General features: G+C 33.5%; 3 protein-coding genes across 4 annotated transcripts; all 3 read left to right on the forward strand.

Moving 5' to 3' along the window:
- Nucleotides 1–1,730: 1,730 nt before the first annotated feature.
- On the forward strand, nt 1,731–4,958 carry LOC141482350 (uncharacterized). Its single transcript, XM_074175451.1, has 4 exons — nt 1,731–2,174; nt 2,233–2,336; nt 3,296–3,807; nt 4,955–4,958. The coding sequence occupies exons 1-4, from the start codon at nt 1,937–1,939 to the stop codon at nt 4,956–4,958; spliced, it is 858 nt and encodes a 285-aa protein (XP_074031552.1). The 5' UTR covers nt 1,731–1,936.
- Nucleotides 4,959–6,156: 1,198 nt separating this feature from the next.
- LOC141483106 (uncharacterized) lies at nt 6,157–16,975 on the forward strand. Of its 2 annotated transcripts, XM_074177420.1 has the most exons (6): nt 6,157–6,389; nt 6,447–6,488; nt 6,568–6,717; nt 6,874–7,103; nt 7,438–7,539; nt 16,854–16,943. In XM_074177420.1, the coding sequence occupies exons 1-5, from the start codon at nt 6,170–6,172 to the stop codon at nt 7,537–7,539; spliced, it is 744 nt and encodes a 247-aa protein (XP_074033521.1). In that variant the 5' UTR covers nt 6,157–6,169; the 3' UTR covers nt 16,854–16,943. The 2 variants fall into 2 exon arrangements, with proteins under 2 accessions (XP_074033521.1, XP_074033526.1); XM_074177425.1 differs by lacking the exon at nt 7,438–7,539 and having other exon boundaries at nt 16,854–16,975.
- LOC111503368 (uncharacterized) lies at nt 9,658–14,744 on the forward strand. Its single transcript, XM_074177414.1, has 6 exons — nt 9,658–9,919; nt 9,974–10,027; nt 11,587–11,658; nt 11,719–11,772; nt 11,823–11,879; nt 12,087–14,744. Exon 6 carries the CDS (start codon nt 12,177–12,179, stop codon nt 14,526–14,528), a length of 2,352 nt encoding a protein of 783 aa, XP_074033515.1. The 5' UTR covers nt 9,658–9,919; nt 9,974–10,027; nt 11,587–11,658; nt 11,719–11,772; nt 11,823–11,879; nt 12,087–12,176; the 3' UTR covers nt 14,529–14,744.
- Nucleotides 16,976–20,922: the final 3,947 nt, after the last annotated feature.

Genomic DNA, 20,922 nt, shown 5'->3' on the forward strand with positions numbered 1-20,922 from the left:
ATCAACACCATTCATATCTACTCTGATGGACCAACATCGCAATACCGTAATCGAACTAACATACATCTTTGGCTACAAACATTAATAAAGGAATTCAAACAGATAATCAAAACTACTTGGACATACAGTGAACCTGGCCATGGCAAAAGACCTATGGATGGCGTAGGTGGTACTATTAAAAGGACTGCCGATAGGCATGTGTTAATGAGACATGACATAAAAACATCCTCAGACTTGGTAAATTTGTTTAAGAAGTTAGAATCAGAAGTTATAATTAAATCATACCGACACGACCGTTTTGAAAAACAACTAAAAATGACTGTATTATCTGATTGTTAATATCCCAACTATGAACCAGGAAACAACGAAATACCCTCAACAAAGTCATCAGAACCAAAAGAGCCTATGAATATAATTGATGTACAAGATTTGCTGCAATTGAAGAAAGAGAGCATTTACAACACTATTTACTCATCATCATCCGATGATGAGGATTTAATGTCGATTTCTCTTCGTCAGCAGACTATGCAAAAACCAATTACTCTTGAAGCTGGTACATCTTACAATCAAGAGAAGGAAAACCTACACCCAAATTTAATATCACCTGGAACCTTTGTTTTAGTTAATGTACCGACACAAAAGAAAACTGTCAATTACAGATATGTTGCCATATGTAAGACAGATCCCAGATAGCACAGGACGTTTTAAAGACGTCCATTATATGTCCATTTAACGTCTGAATGTCCAGGACCAAGTCTGGATGTTTTAAGTATGTCCAGTTTAGTAAATCCTCGGGACGTCCAGAAATATATGTCCCTAGAAAGTCCATTCTACGTATTTTTTTTTATTTCCATTGGACTCACCTTTGCATTGTATTATTCAATGAGAAACATAAAAAAATCAGGATATAATGAAATGATTATAAAAGACGGCGTATATATATGTTCATTACACAAAAAACGTCTCATTCAGTAAGACGTTGATGTTTAAACTTTATTTTAAATCATCAATATATTTAACAGTAGAATATTTGAAGGTAATGCCAACTCTGTGTGTGTGTGAAGTTATCCAACATAGGATCAAGGTCATATGCGAAAGAACAATTTCAAACATATTGATATCTCGAGAATGGAGTTTAAGGAATTATATTATATGTGATTTTCAATTTCCAAATTGATACATGAAACACAAAGCCATGCGTAACATGTGCGCACGCGCAAGACTGATTTCAAATTGTGGAGTTTTGGACTTTAGTCAATATAACTTGGGGCAGGTTGTATAATGCAATTTTACGAACTACTGAACTGTGTTGGTTCAGTTGCCAAGGAACTAGGAATTAGGGTTGGCCAATAATTAACGCATTTCTAACTCAATTTGCATGCAACTGTTTGAAATGACAATTTTAAACTTCCCGCCATCAAAGTCACCGACCACAGAATGCGTCTTGTTGCATTTTACTGTCAGCTGTACGAAAGTCTGGTCGAGTTTAATTATTACATTCTTCACCTTTGGTTGCATCGCTTTTTGATATTTTAATTTATTCAATGCCAACAATTTCTGAAAGTAATGACAAAAAAAAGGTAAGTAATGCATTTCAGATCACTGAACTGTCCATTAATCAATGACTAAAACCGACTGAACTAAAACTATTAGTTCAGTTTCAGATCATATATAGCGAATGTTTGCGAGGAATAATAATATAGCGTAGCGTAACCTACATGATCTAAAGGTGCGTACTGACTTGAGCAAATTTGCGAACACGAACGCTGTGCGCGCAAATTTGCTCAAGTCAGTACCACTCAAAAATGTTGTGTGCGTAAGCGCGTTCCCGCACGAATACTATCCGTCGCTTGTCGGTACATCAAAGGAAACTCGTGCTCAGTGTGGACGGTGTTTTGGTCATGAAAGCTTGTTCGCGCATAGTCTTTTATAAAATATGGAGTGGGACAATGAAAAGGCGCTCCAATTAATAGATGAATATGAGAAATATCCGATTTTATGGAATGCCAAACATCCGGAGCACTTCTCAAGGAACAAAAAATCAGATGCATGGGAACATATTGCGTATAACTTAAAAGTGGAAGAACATGAAGCGAAACAGAAAATGAATAGTCTTCTAGGGTCATTTCGGAGGGAAAAAGCAAAAGGAAAAAAAAGTTTTGGGACAGGCATAGGTTAGTAAATATCCTGATTTTGAAGGTACTTTATAAAAATAAATGCATTGTTTCGAAGGTCAGAAAGATGTGTATATATCGAAATGGTATGCATTCAAAAGAATGCATTACTTACTTGATAAAGATGAACCAAGAGAAACAATTGATACAGAGACAGAATGCGTAAGTATTTTATTAGTTATATATGATTCTTTTACAGGGTGAGTCACTACTGTGTCCTAACTTGAATTTATGCATACTGGTCTTGCCAACAAATACGACCATTGCTAGTAAAGTATGTAGCAAATTCTTTTCGAGTGTCCTGTGCTTCTTTAGGTGATTTTCGGGGCAAAGTTCTAATAGGGATCAGCGATGACATTTTTTCATTTAGTGTTTCTCTCCAATTGCCTGGTACAAATTGGCCATCTATGTCAGCATCGAAGGTTCCCGTGGGATTATACAACGTCCGAGACTGTTTGTTTCTTCTTAAAAAGTTGTGAAGCAAAGCAATAGTCATTACGACAAGTTCTGCCTTTTCGGGCTCTAAAAGCATAGGCTTTCGTAATATTCGAAATACGGCAGAAGAGATTCCAAAGACATTTTCTACAATTCTTCTCGCTCGGCAAAGACGATAATTGAATATTCTTTCCATCGATCCTTTCTGATGGGTTCCGGAGAATGGCTTCATAATATGCTTACACAACGGAAATGCCTCATCTCCGAGAAATACATATTCCACCACCTGATTCCTTCCTGGTAGACTTCTTGCTGTAGGAATATTTAAGTCATTGCTCTGTAATCTTTTATGTAGTGTACTGTGTTTAAACACACCTCCATCAGAAATTCGGCCCTGACAGCCTGTATCAGCAAATATAAAATTGTAATTTGCATCAACTAATGCGAACAACACAATGCTAAAATGTGATTTATAGTTATAGTATTCGCTGCCGCTGTTTATTGGCGCTTGAAGCGCTATATGCTTTCCATCCATGGCTCCCAAGCAATTTGGAAAGTTCCACAACTCTTCATATTGTTCTGCAACTAACAACCATTCTTCAGGAGATGACGGCATCTGCAAAAGTCATATAGTTTTAGATTCAACATTGAAATGAATAACTTTTCACAATTTTTAACTTTTTCAGGCTATTATTGATGAGGTACAGAATCCTGAGGAAGCAGATCGCGGACCGCAGGATACTTCTCCCCAAAATTCTGATTTAGGAAGCAAAACACCTCAAATTGACTTGCAACCCCAAGATGAACAGGATGTGAATGAAATGCCTCCAAAACCGAAAAAGAGGAAAGCAAAAAGTAACAATGAAGATCCAAGATTGGAGGAAGCTTTTCAAATTTTGACAAAAATGGCCGCACCTCAAGCAGTCGTAACAGAAGATGAATTAGCAGTATATGGAAAATACATAGCACATAAACTGAGAGGTTACAGTAGAAGGACTCGAGTCGAAGTTGAACATGCTTTTAGTCGAATTCTTTATGAGGCTGATATCGGCAAATACGAGTGGGTTGCTCCACCAGTCCCGTTTGTTCCTCATACTATGTCACAACAACTTACAACACCTCTTCCGACTTTGACTTTGACACGCAATAGGTGGTTCCACTTATGTTTCGCTTGCGTTTACGCAGCTATTTTTATCAAGTACTTTCTTGGTTTTTTCTCATTTTGTCTTCAATCGAGGACCGCCTGCCCGGTACTGACGATGCCCAATAGGCTGAAACAGCTGTATACCGGTGGCTCTTAAATTGAAATCAATATGGGAATGATCAAAGAGTACTTATCTATTTATTTTTTATATATATATATATATATATATATATATATATATATATATATATATGTATATATATATATATATATATATATATATATATATATATATAAATGGTCAGTTTTGTACGGTTAAAAGTAAGTCCTTCATTTGTGATGCGCCATCCAAATCATTTATTAAATATACTAAAGGACATACTGGATATTTTTCATGTACAAAATGTCATGTTGAGGGTGATTTTGTTGATGGTAGAGTATATTTTCCCGAAATAAAAAACCTCCAGTTGAGAACTGATGAAGGGTTTCGTACAGGTATAAATAGAGCATCATACTGGCACTTCAATAATTGAAAATATCCCAAATTTCAGTATGGTTGATGGTTTTCCATTGGATTATATGCACCTTATCTGTCTTGGGGTTGTTAAAAAACTAATCTTGTCCTTGTTTTGCTGCGGAAAGCCATCTACCAAAATTTCTTCTAGTGATGTTGCTAATATATCTGAGTCATTGACAAACATTTCTAAATATATGCCTCTAGAGTTCAATAGAAAACCAAGAGGTTTAGGAGAGGTAAAAAGATGGAAGGCAACAGAATTTCGGCAATTTCTATTTTACACGGGGCCAGTAGTATTAAAAAACGTACTCAACAGAGACAAGTATTTGAATTTTATCACATTGCATGTTGCCATGACAATTTTATCAAATCCAAATTGTATTAATTCCATTGATTATGCTGAATCACTACTTGTATATTTTGTAGAAACATTTGAAATTTTATATGGTAGACAAAATATGTCACATAACATACATAATTTATTGCATCTTGTAAATGATGTAAGAAAACATGGAATTGTTGATGATTTTAGTGCATTTCCATTTGAAAACTTCTTGCAATCAATCTTGAAATCCCTTAGAAAAAGTGATAAACCTCTCTCGCAAATAATAAAGAGAAAAAGCGAGAAGCGAACATTAACAAGGGAAAGTGAAAATGTTGCAAACAATTATCCTATTTTCTCAGTTAATCATTCAGATGGGCCGACATTAAATATGAATGTTCAAAATCAATTTAGAAAAGTCAATTTTGAAAGTTTTGTTCTCCATAATGCTTTGCCAGACAACTGTTGTTCTCTTAAAAATGGAGATATTATTCTGTTTTAAATCTGTTTTAAAATCTGTTTTTCCGTTAATCAGCTGCCGCCCCCATACGAACGACAACTCTCAGAAGTTGAGAAACTTGTGCGAGCTAAGGACTAACGAGGTCTTACCTTTTAACGTGTGATTCCTAACCTAACCTAACGTGTGATTCCTATTGATATAAAAAATATTGCAATGTATCAAAATGAATATAAATTAATTGGAAATCAATTTTTATTGCTCAGAAATTTGTATGAGCAACCTTGTAACTCATCAGAATTAGGAATTTTCTTGACTTATTCAGATATTGGTCCACTCAAAATGTTTAATGTAAGTGATACTGATCGAAAGTGTATCAAACTTGAAAGTCAAAATGACATTATAATTTTTCCCTTGCTCCATATTATAAGTTGAACTTTTTTATGTCAGCAATAATAAAACTGTAATTTTTTATGAATTATAATGTACAATAAAACTATATAGCAAAGTCATCATATATAAGTAGTAGGTATATATATATATATATATATATATATATATATATATATATATATATATATAGGTATTACAGTAAGAATCATTATTATTTCAGAGTATGCATTAAAGTGAACTTTTAATTTCACATGTCCTTTTCTATTGCTATTATTATTGTTTTCTTGAAATTATTGTTTATAGTGCTTAGTTATTAAGATATGTCAGCAATGGCTGATAAAACTTGGACTGTGGTTCAATTTGAAGACAGTTCCGTTGAAGCTGTCCCAACGAATTGGATACAAGGCAATAATATCTGTCACTGGCCATCAATGGCTCACCCAAAATTGGTAACAGCTATTCGAAAAAGTGAGCCCTTAAACACATGCTGGCCAACACACAAAATAAAGGTTTTTTCGAAATGCCACATTTGGTAAGTATAGAACATTTTTAAACTTTTTGCTGAGTATACATTTTATTTTCACTGAGGTACATATAAAAAAATTACATTTTAGTATTGACTTCTTGATTTTATAGTTGATAGTGAAAATGTGTAAAATTTTAAAAAAATCGGAACTTATGTACTTCATTGAATCAAATTCAATTAAAGGAACTTTAAAGTTTTGAAATGATGCAACACATCATCATGAAACACTCTACCACTACAATTGCCATTTCAGATGACTATATGAAAGCCAGACAAAAAGCAAGAACCGCTGAGGTTACAAGCGACTTAGCATCAGAATTTGAGTCTGAGACTAAAAGAAGGAGAATACAAAAAGATCTTTCTTCCAGTGAAGAGTCGATAGAAGAAAGTGTCTTGCCATCTCCTCCAAAAAGAAGAATTGGTATGTTATTTTAGAACTATAAACACATAATGTTCAATAATATATTGTTTATTGCAGATAATGAAAGAGTTGCAGAGTCAAACACTAGAAATATAAATGGTGAGCTGAGTTTTGATTATGGACCATGAAAAACAATTTTCTGACATATATTTGAATATACCTTAATTTTTATTTGTAGAAGATCAGCAAGCAAGTACATCAGTTGAAATTAAAGATAATGTGTTGGACTCATCAATAATTACTGAGGTTTGTTCCTTCCATCCAAAGAAGTCAAACAGTACTCACAAGGATATACAAGATTATTGCTGCAAGGGATGCCAAGAGAACGGTTAGTATCCTATAAATGACCAAAATGTATTGTCCGAGATTAGCCAGTTATTTATTGACTGCTTAAATAGCTCAAAATATTGCAAAATTTAAGAGAATTTCATAATGTTTACCACAACATGCATTTTAATCTTTATTTTAATCTCATTGTTTCCAGCAAACAAATTGAAAACTGTCATTGAACAAAACCATCTTCTAAGGAGTTTGGCAACTGATCTTCTATTAGAAGTTCGACAAACAAGAGAACTAGGAGACATGAATAAGAATGGAACACACTGTGATGAATCATTATTCCTCAAATATAATTTGTGTTTTCCATTAAATTCTGAAGAAGACGTCCTTAAATTTGATGAGATTTTGAATGTTGATTCAAATTTCAATGGAGCTGTAAGTAAATTTATTTCAACAAATATTTTTATTTGTATTAATTCTTGTTTGTAATACATATGTCTACATGGTTTTCAAATATAAGTATTATGAATACTACCTTACATTTAAATATTTCAACTGTTCTCCATTTGTATATTCAAAATTCTGCGGAAAAATTATATAAGATCACAATTTGGAATTTTTTATAAAGTGAACTAAAAAAATTAGAGAGGCAGTTCAAAATATGCCAGACCTTGGTAGATAGGTAATACATTATTCTCATTTCTGCATTTTTATCTCAAATTGCTTTCAATAATCAGTTAAATATTAATAAGTTAAAAAAACTCTTCAGGTGAATGAATTAGCAAAACTAGGGGGTACAAACAACTACAATATGGTGGAACGTGTATTGACTTCACTGTTAACTAATGAAGAAGCACTCAACTTATCATAAGTGCGTATACTCATATATTATATAGACACCGCCTACATTAGAATCACATCACAAATATATATATATATATATATATATATATATATATATATATATATATATATCCAGCGTACTTTATGGCATCCCTACATGGATGTTCTGCCATACATTGCGGCGTCCGGTACATTGGTGCGTCCGTATAACGGACGCGGTAATGTTTTCCCATAATAAATCCGAGCACTTCTGTGACTGGTTCTTGTCAAACTAAGAAAAAAAATTTTGACTCCAAGAGCTATCGACGTATATGAAAAGATAACAGTTCAAAAGTCATACAAAGTTATTGTGCGCGTTAGAAAATTCAATTGAAGGACGCAACATCATACGGCCGGTTGAAGTTAAAATATTCAATTAGTTCAACAATAATATTATTGGGGGCGCTTTCTGTGATGAAACTTTTCGTATATAAAGTATATTTCTTCCACTTAGAGCACTTTAGTGCGTCCCTAAATTTGGCAACATGAAACTTCGTGAATGCAATTATCAGTGTTCATTGTGAAGTCGTAGTGTTAGGAAGTTTATGTAGGTAAGTGGCTCAAAATTCTTGTAGATTCGTCTACTGAAGTTCCGATAGAGAAATATATAAAATTCATAGATTTTTCTGATTCCACACTTTCAAATTAGAGTTTGCCTTGATCCTAATGAAACAATTTTCCATTATGTGAAACTTTGAAATCATCTTTCAAATGCATCGAAGTTCCCAATGAACATATTTCTTTATTATATTTATAATTTTAGTTGAGTTATGAAAATAAACAAGGTTTCATTTGAAAGTCTTTCCTTTAAATAAACGATGGAATTGGCCGATACCTGTTGAAAATCCGTCATAACTATATTAAGAAATACTTTTCTGTGAGATTTTCACGAACCGTTTACAGAACAATGACACGTGTTCCACTATACATGGTGCATAATGAAACACGTGTCGCTGTTTTGTAAGCGGTTAGTGAAAATCTCACTATTTTTTAGTATAGTCTATGCTTTCCTGATATTGAAATGAACTCTCTTTGATCTTGATTGTTTATCCTGTCGAGAAGTTAAAGGGGGAAGGAAGTATAAAATTTGCATTTCTATTCATCGCGATAATTCTACTATTTCTATTTCAATCTGTTATTCCAGAAATGTATTCCAAGAGAACAGACAGGATTATGTCATTGGTTCCGACTCAGGTAAATATAACTGCTCTAATTCATCTTACATAAACTGAATCTTATTTGTAGGTTCAACATCAAAACATATTCATCAATAAAATGTGTAATGTGGCACTGACTCCAGTGAAAAACATAAATATTATAAGCAATGTCATTATTTCTTCAGCCAAATATGATGAAGAAAAGGTAAATTATAATATCCGACTATACAGAGCATCACACCTAGTCTCTTCAATCTGAGTAGTTGAAAATTAATGATGGATATTGATTTTTGTCCAGAAATTATGAGTTATTGCTTTCTTTTTTCATTAAAACTCTGGGTGCCACTCTACCATACATTATTTTTCGAATACAAATTCAAGTTTCTAAATTTATAAGGACAGTGGTGTGATAACTACTACTTGATGCTAATTAAATATTGGATTCTAGTATAATTTTTTACTTGTTCCATTCATTATCATTATAATGCTAGGAGTTTATCCGAGAAGGGGAAGAAAATCGTTAATTATTTAGACATTAGTGTCAATGTTCTCATTAGGATATATTGAGGTTTTAGAACGTCAAAATATATCATTTAATTTATATTCAATGAACTTTGTGAACCAGAGGTTTCCATATTATTTTGCTGAAATATCTATACAAAGAATTCAGAAATAAAGAGAAATGTGTCTATATTATCAGCGCATAAAATGGGGGTATGGGGGTGCTTCTACAAGCCACTAGATATTGGTAGAAACTTGATTTTGTGTCAGTCAATGAAATGAGACCCAAAATTTCATTAAGAAGTGAAGGAAAATTCATAATTATTTTATAGTTTGAAAACCCTATTCTTCCATTCTCAACTTTCATAGATTTACAGTAACAAATATTTATTAATTGAGAATTTTGCTATTCAGTGCTTGTCACATAATTCAAGTTTACTGCCCATAGGGACAATCTCTGATAAAAAGATAAACACATGAGGTGTCAATTTTCTTTAAATTCAAATTTACACATTTCAGTTCATTTTGAAATTCTACTTGCAGAGTAGTATAATAATTTTCTCTAGAGTGAGATATTTGTGAGAGAAGTGAGAAAAAGAATTGAACACGTCCATAAATTATTGACCTTTTCAGATTCCCTTACCCTCCTATTATCCAATCAGAGAAAATTTCCAAGTTCAGTCAAACATAAATGAAAATGAAGAATATCAGGTAATCAGTATTCGTCTTCTATCATATTGTAGAATTATCCAATTTGGGTTTCAGTCTAAATCTGATACATCAAGTCCACCACCCAATCTGGAATTTTCAGATTTTGAGGTAAGTCCAAATTTCATTTCCCTGTGAATTGTTTCATTGATAATCTGCCTCAATCTAGAGATTATGAAGTTATGAAATGAATGATGCTCCTATGTAAACTATTCCTTCTGAATAAAGAAAATGCAAATTAGTCAGCAATGCGGTATACTTTTCGTAGTATAGTAGTTTTGAACTCTGTAACTGATTTGCTTTTCCAAAACATAACAAGGAAAGTATTCGATAAGCACATTTCACAAATATGATAAGTTGTTGATCAATCTGGAGTTGTCTTATTCGAAAGAAACATTTCTCGTTAACTTGTTTGTTAGTTCCAATGTGGTTGACAAAGATTCCTGTTGAGTTGTTTGGTTGGGACTTTCATTGACTCAATTCCTTAACTCTAGAATCCTGCAATAAATGAAAAAATCTATCCAACAATTTATTTATGTGGTTTGAATTACTCAAGTGTGAGTCATTCAAAGAAAATTTGAGTCGATAAAATAAATTGAAATAATTTCAGTAATGAAATTTAAAAAAAAAACAACTAATTAATACAGTTTATTAAATGATATTTACTATGAAGGGTTTTACAAAAACCGCGACACGTATTTCGCTATACAATAGCTTTCTCAAGCATAGTTTATACGGTTTTTGTGAAACCTTTCACAGTGAAGATCATACAATGAACTGTATCAATTAGTATGGGCCAGTTCTATTCATTTAATGAAATTTAACAAACAAATTTTGAAATATCAGAAATTAATAAAACTAGAAAGTTGAAAGATTTAGTGTACTAACGACATTTCAATTGCTTGCATCCGCAATCGTTTTCACAGGTAATGAATGACAAATTTCCGAGATTGCTGATTCTATGTAGCCCAATTTTCTCCCAGAGGAGACAGAGAGTGGGGGATGCCGAGATTCTTCCCATTGGTGGAAGCCGGATAGACAAGTGTCTATCTACATTGTTATTAAGCTTGAAGAAAGCCACTTCCTTGAATTTTCCCTATAACCAATGCTCCTCCTCTTGGATACAACGGAGATAAACCGCCAAATCGGGTTCAGCAGAGCATGCCTGGACAAACCAGCATAATATCAGGTGATCGATAACTGAGGTTATCCATAAATAGGGTTGTTGGTTCAAAGAAGGGGCCTTCATCCTGTAAAACAACAATTTCAGCCAACCCAGTGTGGAAACCGTGAAACTCAATAGTAAGACAAATAAACAAGCTTTTTCTAGTTTTATTGAGTTCTGATATTTCAGTTTCTGATTGTTAATTTTCGTAGCTGATTTTTTTTCAATTCATTCAATCCACACCAATTTTTCTTTGACCAACTAAAATTTCCGCATCAGAATCGCTAACATCGATTTTTGGTTAGATTTTCATTTGTTGTCGGTTTTAACAAACTTGAGCAATTAAGGCAATAGTAGTTCGAACCAACAAACCAATTTTTGTTAGATTCAGATATCTGCTCATCTACCCTCGTATACATTCCATTACTTCCACATCTGTTCAGATTTTGCTAAGGCTAAGGTCATCAAAATCTACAGTAAAAAATAACGAGAAACATTGTTTCAGGTTGATTCACCAGCTTCCATAACATATAAAAAAGACACGGAAATTATTGAATTGACGCATGAATGTGATGTGGTAATATGAGTTTCAGGATAATAATAGTATTGAATTATTTCAGTGAGTTGATTATTTCAGATTCCGGAGCCCGGGCTATCAAAATATTGCGAAGCGCTTCTGAATGACAAAGAGGTAATTTCCCTATTACGTGTTGATGAACAAAAACACAATTTTTTTTTCAGAATTATTCTCCTTTTGACGACTCTGATGCGGATCCAACGTATTCACCGTATCAAGAGGTAAACACAAATTTAAATGCTCCAAAATAAATAAGTTCTTTTTGATTCAATTAGAAATAATGTTAAAATATTCATTACTAATATTGTTTAATCGATATCGTTTTATTATGATTTGAGGACACTCGAACTGAGGACAACATTTTTAAGCTGACGTGTTCCTCATACATGTCTCAAAAAAGAATAATTTGATAATTAATTTATTTTCAGCTAACAAGAAAAAAACGTTTTCGATCGCTGTTATCGGAATCATCAAGTTCTTCAAAAAATAACTCACTGAATAGTTCATCAACTTCAGGGATGCAAAATGCTTCACTCTCATCCGTATCATCGAAGAATAGCTCATACAATTGTTCATTCAGTTCGAAGGAACGGAACAAAAAATTAGCAAATTTGTCTGAACATCTGAAAAATAATTCACGTGATGAAGGAATATCTGGTTCCAAAAACTTAGATTCACGAGATGAAAAAGCAAAAACATGTTCCTCTGTCTGTGACATAATTTCTGAAAATCTAGTAGTTACTCGGCCGTCTATTACCAAACATGTGAGTTTGGGAAGTCAAGATATGAATATGATTTCTACTAAAAGAAATATCCATACTAGTCTGTATAATGATGAGACATCCACTGAAAGTGAAAAACCTGCTACATCAAGAACAAAGAACAGGAAACGGGATCATTGTTTCTACTGTGAAGACGAGGTGCTCAATTTTGCTCGACACATTCAGAGATGTCATTCACACGAAATTGAAGTTACAAGAATTATGTCGATTCCTCCGAATACTCGTGAAAGAAAAGATCTCATCAGTAAATTGAGACGAAAAGGTAATTATGTACGTAATATGAGTGGATGTTTCAAACCAGTTAGAACATCCTTGTCCAAAGATAATAATAGTTTACCTTGTTCTAATTGTCTCGGGTTTTTTTCATCAAAATTGTTGTACAGACATAGAAAAAAGTGTATAGATGGCTCTAAGGGAAGAGCACAAGCAGACGGTCAGAATATTATGGTTTACAACACCAACAAAAATATCAATTTACAGTTGAAAAACTTGGTTTTTCCCCGAATGTTAGCAGATAAGATCAGTTTAGTAGCAAAAAGTGATCCCCTGATATGCGCGTTTGGTGCACAGTATTTAAAAATTCATAGAGAAAAGCATTTTATTAATGTTACTTCCAGGAAGATGAGGGAGATATCTAGACTACTTCTTGTATTGAAGGAAAAAGAACCAATGATAACTAGTCTTCTTGAAGCTCTCCAACCAAAATACTTTGACCTCATTTGTGAATCAACAAAAACAGTAGCAAAGTATGACAACATCAAAGATTCCTACGGTGCTCCTACTTATGCTCGAAATATTGGTACATCGTTGAAACAATGCTGTGATATAGCAATCAGATTTAACTTGAAGAATGAAGAATCTTCAGTGCAAAAGGCAGAAACTGAAGTGAACTTGAAAAATATGATACATCTTTTCAACGCGAGTTGGAAATTTGAAATATCCAGCCAGGCAGGAAGCGATCTAAATATGAAAAAGTGGAATAAGGTTACAATAGTTCCACTGGCTGAAGATTTGATAGTATTAAAAAAATATCTGATTGAAAAAGCCAATACAGCCATTAACATATTGAAAACCGATCCAAATGACAAAGAAGCTTTCGGGTTATTACTGGAAACAATCTACTGTAGAATCATTCTTCTCAATAGAAAGAGACCTGGAGAACTGCAGAGGCTTTCAGTTCAAACTTATTTGATTTCCGACTCCAAAAGTAGCGATAATTATGAAGAATTTGACCCCATAATATCTCCGACAGAAAAAATTCTTCTGAAAACATTCAAAAGAGTTGTTATTAGAGGCAAGCGAGGAAGAGGTGTTGCCGTTCTGATCAGCACAGATGTTCAGGAACATATTAAAATTTTGTTGTCACTGAGAAAACATTCAGTTGATGACAAAAATCCATATCTGTTTGGAAAACCCGGAGTCGACACACCTATTAGTGGGTACAAAGTGTTGCAATATCATGCACGGGTATGTGGAGCAAAGAACCCATCATCTATAACTTGTACTAAGTTGCGGAAGCATTTGGCAACACTATCACAGCTGTTTTCAATGAAGGAAACGGAAATAGATCAACTAGCTGCCTTTATGGGACACACCATGGGTGTTCATAAAAACTCATACAGACTTCCAGATGATGTTTATCAAACTGCAAAAATTTCTAAGCTCCTTTTGCTGCTCGAAAGTGGAAATTTAAAACAATATAAGGGAAAAACGCTTGATGAAATTGAAATCAATATTGATGAAGATCTTTTCGATATCACAAAGAATGAGGACACTGATGAAGAGAAATCAGATGAGGAAGTTATAATGGAAAATGAACTGTTTTTACAAAATAAAGCAGAGGGAATCGATAATTTCAAGATCTCAGATACCAAAAGACAAAAGAAAAGAATTTTGGTAAAGTGGACTGAGGATCAAAAAAAAATTGCCTCAGAATATTTCCATGATCATATCAGAAAAAAAATTCCACCAAAAAAAACCGAATGTGAGGCAATGAGAACTAAATACCCAGGAGTGTTTGACAATAAAGACTGGTTGAAACTCAAAGTATTTATACAAAATATTTATACTAAAAAAAATGAAAAGTGAGAATATTTCCTATGGAATTTGTAATTGAAGTTTTGTTTTCTTGAGGTATTTTTTTTGAGTTTGTTTTCCTTCAACACTTTGTATTATTCGTATCTAAATAAAGTCATTAAAAATATTAAGTAGTTTCAATGATTTGCTAATGAAATGTTCTGATGGTACTGGAAACAGTAGTATTTATAGATTTTCTAAATAAACGAACAGTTGTTTTCATTATCATTATAGTTTTTATTTTTCGTTTTCAACGAACCCCAAAAAATAATCATCCACAAAAATGGGGCAGATCCAAACATGATGTTGGCGATATCTACACCCATAGATCAAAAGTTAATGAAGGAGGCTCGGAGTGTGGAGTTTACCCACCATCTCTGAACCTGAATATCGAATAGCCCCAGGGAAATTTTGCCAGTATACTTCGAAACGAATTCACACGACATAACCTTAGCAGCTCAAAAAATAACCAGAAAAAATATAATTGGTAAAATCGTACATATCCATACTGCTAGTAGACAAGCACTGCTAGTTATTTCAGAAGAAATCACAATTCACATCGATACTAGTATTGAAAGGCTACTAATTTCTAGCAGAGTCTCTCGGAATAACACTTTCAATCTGAATTGGATTAAAGGAAATGTCGAATCAAGAGGAAACTACGTCGCTGACTCTCCATAGAGATTACAGGTCTCAAATCTCTGGAACCTGAACCTTCAAAAAAGCGCTGGAATAAAACTATCATCTGTAATCTCTGGAGAATACTTTTTCGCTATTCCAGCGAAGAGACAGTTAAAAAAATATGTGCCAATGTCTAGGAAGATCCTTCAACTGAATACGATTGTTTTGATATCTCGTCAATGTGGGTAACAGACTCACTTCTTTGTAAAAGAAGGAAACGTTGAACACGTTATATGTATAATTAATTGATTAAGGTTTTCGCGGCCAAGGTTTTCAGTGTTACTATCTTCTTTCGAGTTTCAAGACCGTCATAGTTTGGAACTGCATCCTAACGTTTCGCCAGTGCGAGTGGCTGGCTTCTTCGGAGGTTTATTCATCTTGACGATTCAACGATGTCTAATCGGTGATCAAGTAGAAATTACGAATAATATTGTACTTTAACGAAATATTTATTTTAAATTTCAGTTAATTGTGTAAACTTGAATAAAATATCTCCATTTTGCCAAAAAATTCATGGAACAATTGAGAAGGTATCTCTTGTGACTAATAGATGATCCAAGTCAAGTATATGCTAAAAACAATGGTAACAATATGAGAAAATATAACAAAAATCGATAAATACTTGAGATGCCATGATAACGAGAGATGAAATACGCCTTCTATAGATGGAGAACAATTATCCGCTGGAGAAAAATTATCCGCTGCAAAAAAGATGTTTGTGAAAAGTACACACCTTCATTATTGATGTTTCGGTAAATGAATTAGATTCTAAACACTGTTTACTATGGGAAGAAGATTTAAATCTGCAAAAAAATAAATGTCAGCTGATGAACTCTGAATTTCAGAAATAAAACGACATGGAATTCGAAATCTCAGTACGCGATACTTACATTGAAGGGGATTTTATTTTTCGACGACATTTTGACGTAATGAAACGTTTCGATAACTCGCTACTTTTTTACTCATCTGTGTCGACCTCCGTTGATCAAGAAGAGATATTTATTTTCTGTTTCATTTATATATTATAAGTAACTGAATATTTATTCGGTAATAAAGTAAAATGAATTGAATCTGGCAACTCCGCCGGACGCAGCATCATTCTAATTATGAAAAAATATATATATATTGGACGCAGGATTATACTCTATGTGCAAACAAGTATTCAACGGACGTCATAAATGCTTGCTTTGAAGGGGACGCGGTAAATGCATGTATATCTACTTTTTTATTATTAAAGATAGAAGAATTCTGAACATAACCACAGAATGCATTTTATATGAAGAATGAGTATACGCTGCTAAAATTAGCCTAAATGAAGGGATTCTGAAGGACGCAGTAAGGTCGTTTTATGAAAGGACGTCATAATGATAGCGTGATGTATATATATATATATATATATATAATTTTTTTTGACTGATGCAACTTATTTTCCTTTTCTTTTAGTATTTTAATATTGAAATTTACAAAAAGGATTTGAAGCTTTATATCTTCTATTAATTCTTTGCGAGCGCTTTCGACAGCTAGTCGTACTGTCATCTTCTTGGCTCTCCTCCTAGTAGGAGGGAGCCAAGAAGCTGTCGAAAGCCCTCGCAAAGAATTAATAGAAGATATAAAGCTTCAAATCCTTTTTGTAAAAGCAATTTTAATTATTTTCAGGTTCAGCTGAGATGGCAAACATGGCCAAATCAAGACAAGAAACGGAGCTGTCAATTCAGTCATGGCTGAAAAGAGCGAAGGAGAGGAGGGATGTGAAATCTAATAAAAAGTTTTAATCTAATATATCATTTATTTCATGTTATAATTTTCAATACATATGTTTCAAATAAAAGATTTTGAAATGTTCAATATTTTCTTAATTTTCTCTAGGCAATCTGACCTGATAAATTAATAATTTTTAGCCTACAGAAACGCATGACAGAAACAAATGACAGAACAGAATGTTCTATTCTGTGAATATTTTTTTGAGCTTTTCATTATGTCCATGAAATGTTCTCAAATGGATGTCCTAAAGGCATCCTGTAAATGTCCATTTGAAGACCTGTAATGTCCTATTATGGACGTTCTAAAGACATCCTGATTATTAACAATGGACGTTACAAAGACGTACATAAGATGTCCACGTCCGTAAAATGGACGTTTTGAGGATGTCTTGAATGTCCAAGCGGGACGTTTTAAAAACGTCCATGAGACGTATTTGTGCTATCTGGGATGTCGATAAAGATGATGGAGAAATCCTAGTCACATTCTTGAATTCGGTGCGTAATAATTCAAACCAATTTAAATAAGATCCCAGTGATGTATCCTATATTGCATTTGAACAAATAATAAGTTTTATTACAACGCCATTGTTAAAAAAAGAAAATAATATAGAGTATTATTACTTTGAGACTGATATTGATGTTTATGAAAAATTCTAATGTTCGTTGCTTTTTATTTTTATATAATATTATATTATTATGTTTAATTAATATGAAGTTGATTTGAAGTTGATTTAATATTGGTTACAAAACAAAAAGTTTAATGTTTAGATGGTTTGATTACTACAACCATAATGAAAAGTTTAATATGATTATTAGGAATTTCTAATCAGCTGTGCACAGCAATTAAAAGACTGTTAAGTTACGTTGTTGTTAAATAAGAACTCTAATGCTACAATTAATAAATAAGTAGGACGTACACATTGCTTATTATTTTATTAACGTAAAATTGGATCTATCTAATACCTATATCGTCATTTAGGGAAGACAAGCATCATTTCCTAACACCTCATCATTTCCGGGAACATCACTAAAATCACAGATATTACGTTTATTTATTAAAAATTCTTAAAAAGGCTGTGATAATATTAAAATAAAACAAACTTCTTATATCTATAATATGTTTATTTATACGTGAGTCAGCGATATTTCTTATATTTAGATAATTTAGCCAAAAAACAGTAATAATAGCTCCATTTACATTATGATTAGCTTTTAAACGTCTCTATTGGCATTTTCCTTACTTTTCTTATATTTTTATTTATGAATATCATACATCCGCTATTGAACAAGGTAAAAAAAAATACTTAAGTAATATTTTAATATCATATCAAAAACGTTCCCGGAATGATCTTTTTTAGCGATAGCTCACTTTAAAAATTAAATTACAGAAGTAGTAATCAGTTCTATGCTCTGCCAACTCAAATATGATTAAAACATAAGTTTAGGGATCATTTAGGCTGGTCATCAAAGTGATAGCTGCTTGGTGAATTTATCCCAAAACCGAATTTGGAATTCGCCATCTTGGTGATTTTGACCCAAATGCTTTGGAGGAGTCACGCAGCACCAAGGCGGTTAGTAAATTATGATCCGTGGCCGTATGAATATCGCCTGTTACTTTCAGGAGTGCTATTGTGCAGCTATATCCAGGGCGGAATCCGGATTGACATGTGGGTAGTAACGAATAATTATTCAGATACTTTCGTGTCTGAATATATATCTGTATGTTTATCTCGAAAAGTTTGCACAAATAAGATAGACTACTCATAGGTCGCAGATCTAAGTATTGATCAGAGGACATTTTTTCCATGAGAGGAATTACAAGAGACTTTTTCTGAAGTGTCGGGAATGTGCACGTGTCAACGGTTTCATTGAATATTTGTCTGATATAGGGGATTATGAAAGGACAACAGCCCTACAACATACAGCTTTTTTCGTCTGAACCTACAGCCTGAGATCGAGTGGAAAGTGAATAATTCTAAATATTTTCTTGTGATAATCTTTCGAATAAGAAGTTGCCTGCCTCATCTTTGAAATTATTCTCGAAAAAACTGATTATTTCGGGATCAGGAGACTTATTATTTGTGATGCACTATTTGGAACCTTTGGTGTAGTAATTGCGACCTCCGAAAACACACGAGGGCACTAAATCACCTGTCGGCTACCGTCAAGGTCAGGTAGGTATTTGCGGCTGAGCTAACAGTGTAGATGGGAGTGGGTTAACCAAATGACCAAATTTAAAATAGATCCTAATAGGCGCCAGGTAAATTCAATCCTCAAACTCCCTATGTGACTAACAACATTTCTAATTTACCAACCAAATGTTGAAATAAAAGATAAAGTACCCAAAATGATTTATTCATTTTGTGGTCTCGCAAAAAAAAACAATGGTATGAGAATATATCTATCTTATAACAGCCATAAAGAAAAAAACAACTACAGCGACAACAACAACGTCTTCATAAATCAAACAAACATTAATTCAATGATTTTCCGCAACACTAGTAACACCAATTATAGATACATGTACGTGTCCGATAGAAACTACACACAAACAATACCCCCAATAAAGTTGAACGGTATTTATGATCAATATCATGTAGTAATACCAATGCATCGACAACGCAAATAAGGAATATTATGGATCACGCATATCAGGAATCATGTCAAAGAAAAAAAAAACGGAAGTTTGATCTCTAGTCCATCAATGTAATGTCATTTCATATTCAACGTATGAAACTAAATAATCCGCAGAAATCAAACTTACGAAGCGCAAGGTAGGCAAAAGTTTGCATCGCGAGAGCTCTGGCGCATGCGCATACTATTTCATGATTACCATTCAATTTTCGCTTCATAACCACAAATCGAATGAATATTCGGTTTATCTAGAACATAATTCAGAAAAGTAAAGGCACAAATAGGAAAGTAATGTTCAAATGTCAAGTATACGTCAAAGACTTGCGTGTTTCCAACAGACTCCACGATGGAATCTCCAGAAAAAAGTGCATCTGTTTCGGATGACCTCGACGTCATGGAACCATATTCGCCTCCAAAAAAAAAGTTGCATTAAAACTCGCCTGCCTGCTGTGAGAAGTAATCCAAGAAGAGCCGTACCCAAAAGAAATTATTTTAAAGCAGGCAAACAGTCGCTTCTTGCCAGAAATGCATATATAGCCGCTCTGGAAGACAATCCGGTACCAATTGGTTCAGTGGATCGAGTGAAAAAACTGTCCCAAGAGGCATATTGGAAGTGCGTCATTCCAATATTCACGGATATGGAGTTTTTGCCTTGAAGAATTTGGAAAGTGGAATTCGGCTTGGACCGTATGAAGGAATTCTAACTGACGTGAAAACAGAGATCGGATATGCTTGGGAGTTGCGAGATGGAAAATTTATTGATGCAACTGACGAAACTACCTCAAACTATTTAAGGTTCGTAAATTGTGCCAGAACCCAGCAAGAGAGGAATCTTTTGAAGCCTTTGAGTGTAGAGACGATCTATATTACAAAACCAAAAAAAAAATACACTGAAAGGAGACGAACTTCTTGTTTATTATGGGATATCATTTGCTAAAAACTTAGGCATTGACATGAAAACCTATTATGGCGAAGAAGATGCGAAAAAAGTGTCTCGCCCTTGCAACAGGCGCACGACTGCATCTACACATAATGTGCATAATGAAGAATGATGAACATATCTATTTATCATTTTGTAAATATTTCCAATCATAATGTTGTTATAATATTGATTGTATATGTTATATTAGAAAAATCAATGCACCCTTTGTCCAAGGATTGCACCATAATAAACAAACATTGCATCAGCCACTACGCAGTTACCCAGGAAATGACTCAGCATATTCAGCACATTTCCAAGGTTTTTCTAGAACATTCGAAGAAACGCATATCTACATCAGCAGTTCCTGATCCTATAAATATGGGAAAACAAGAGGACGCCTCATTCTTGA

This window comes from Leptinotarsa decemlineata, unplaced genomic scaffold, assembly GCF_025532065.1.
Source record: "Leptinotarsa decemlineata unplaced genomic scaffold, Ldec_3_MD MMD2_P_RNA_scaffold_14, whole genome shotgun sequence".
NCBI lineage: Eukaryota > Metazoa > Arthropoda > Insecta > Coleoptera > Chrysomelidae > Leptinotarsa > Leptinotarsa decemlineata.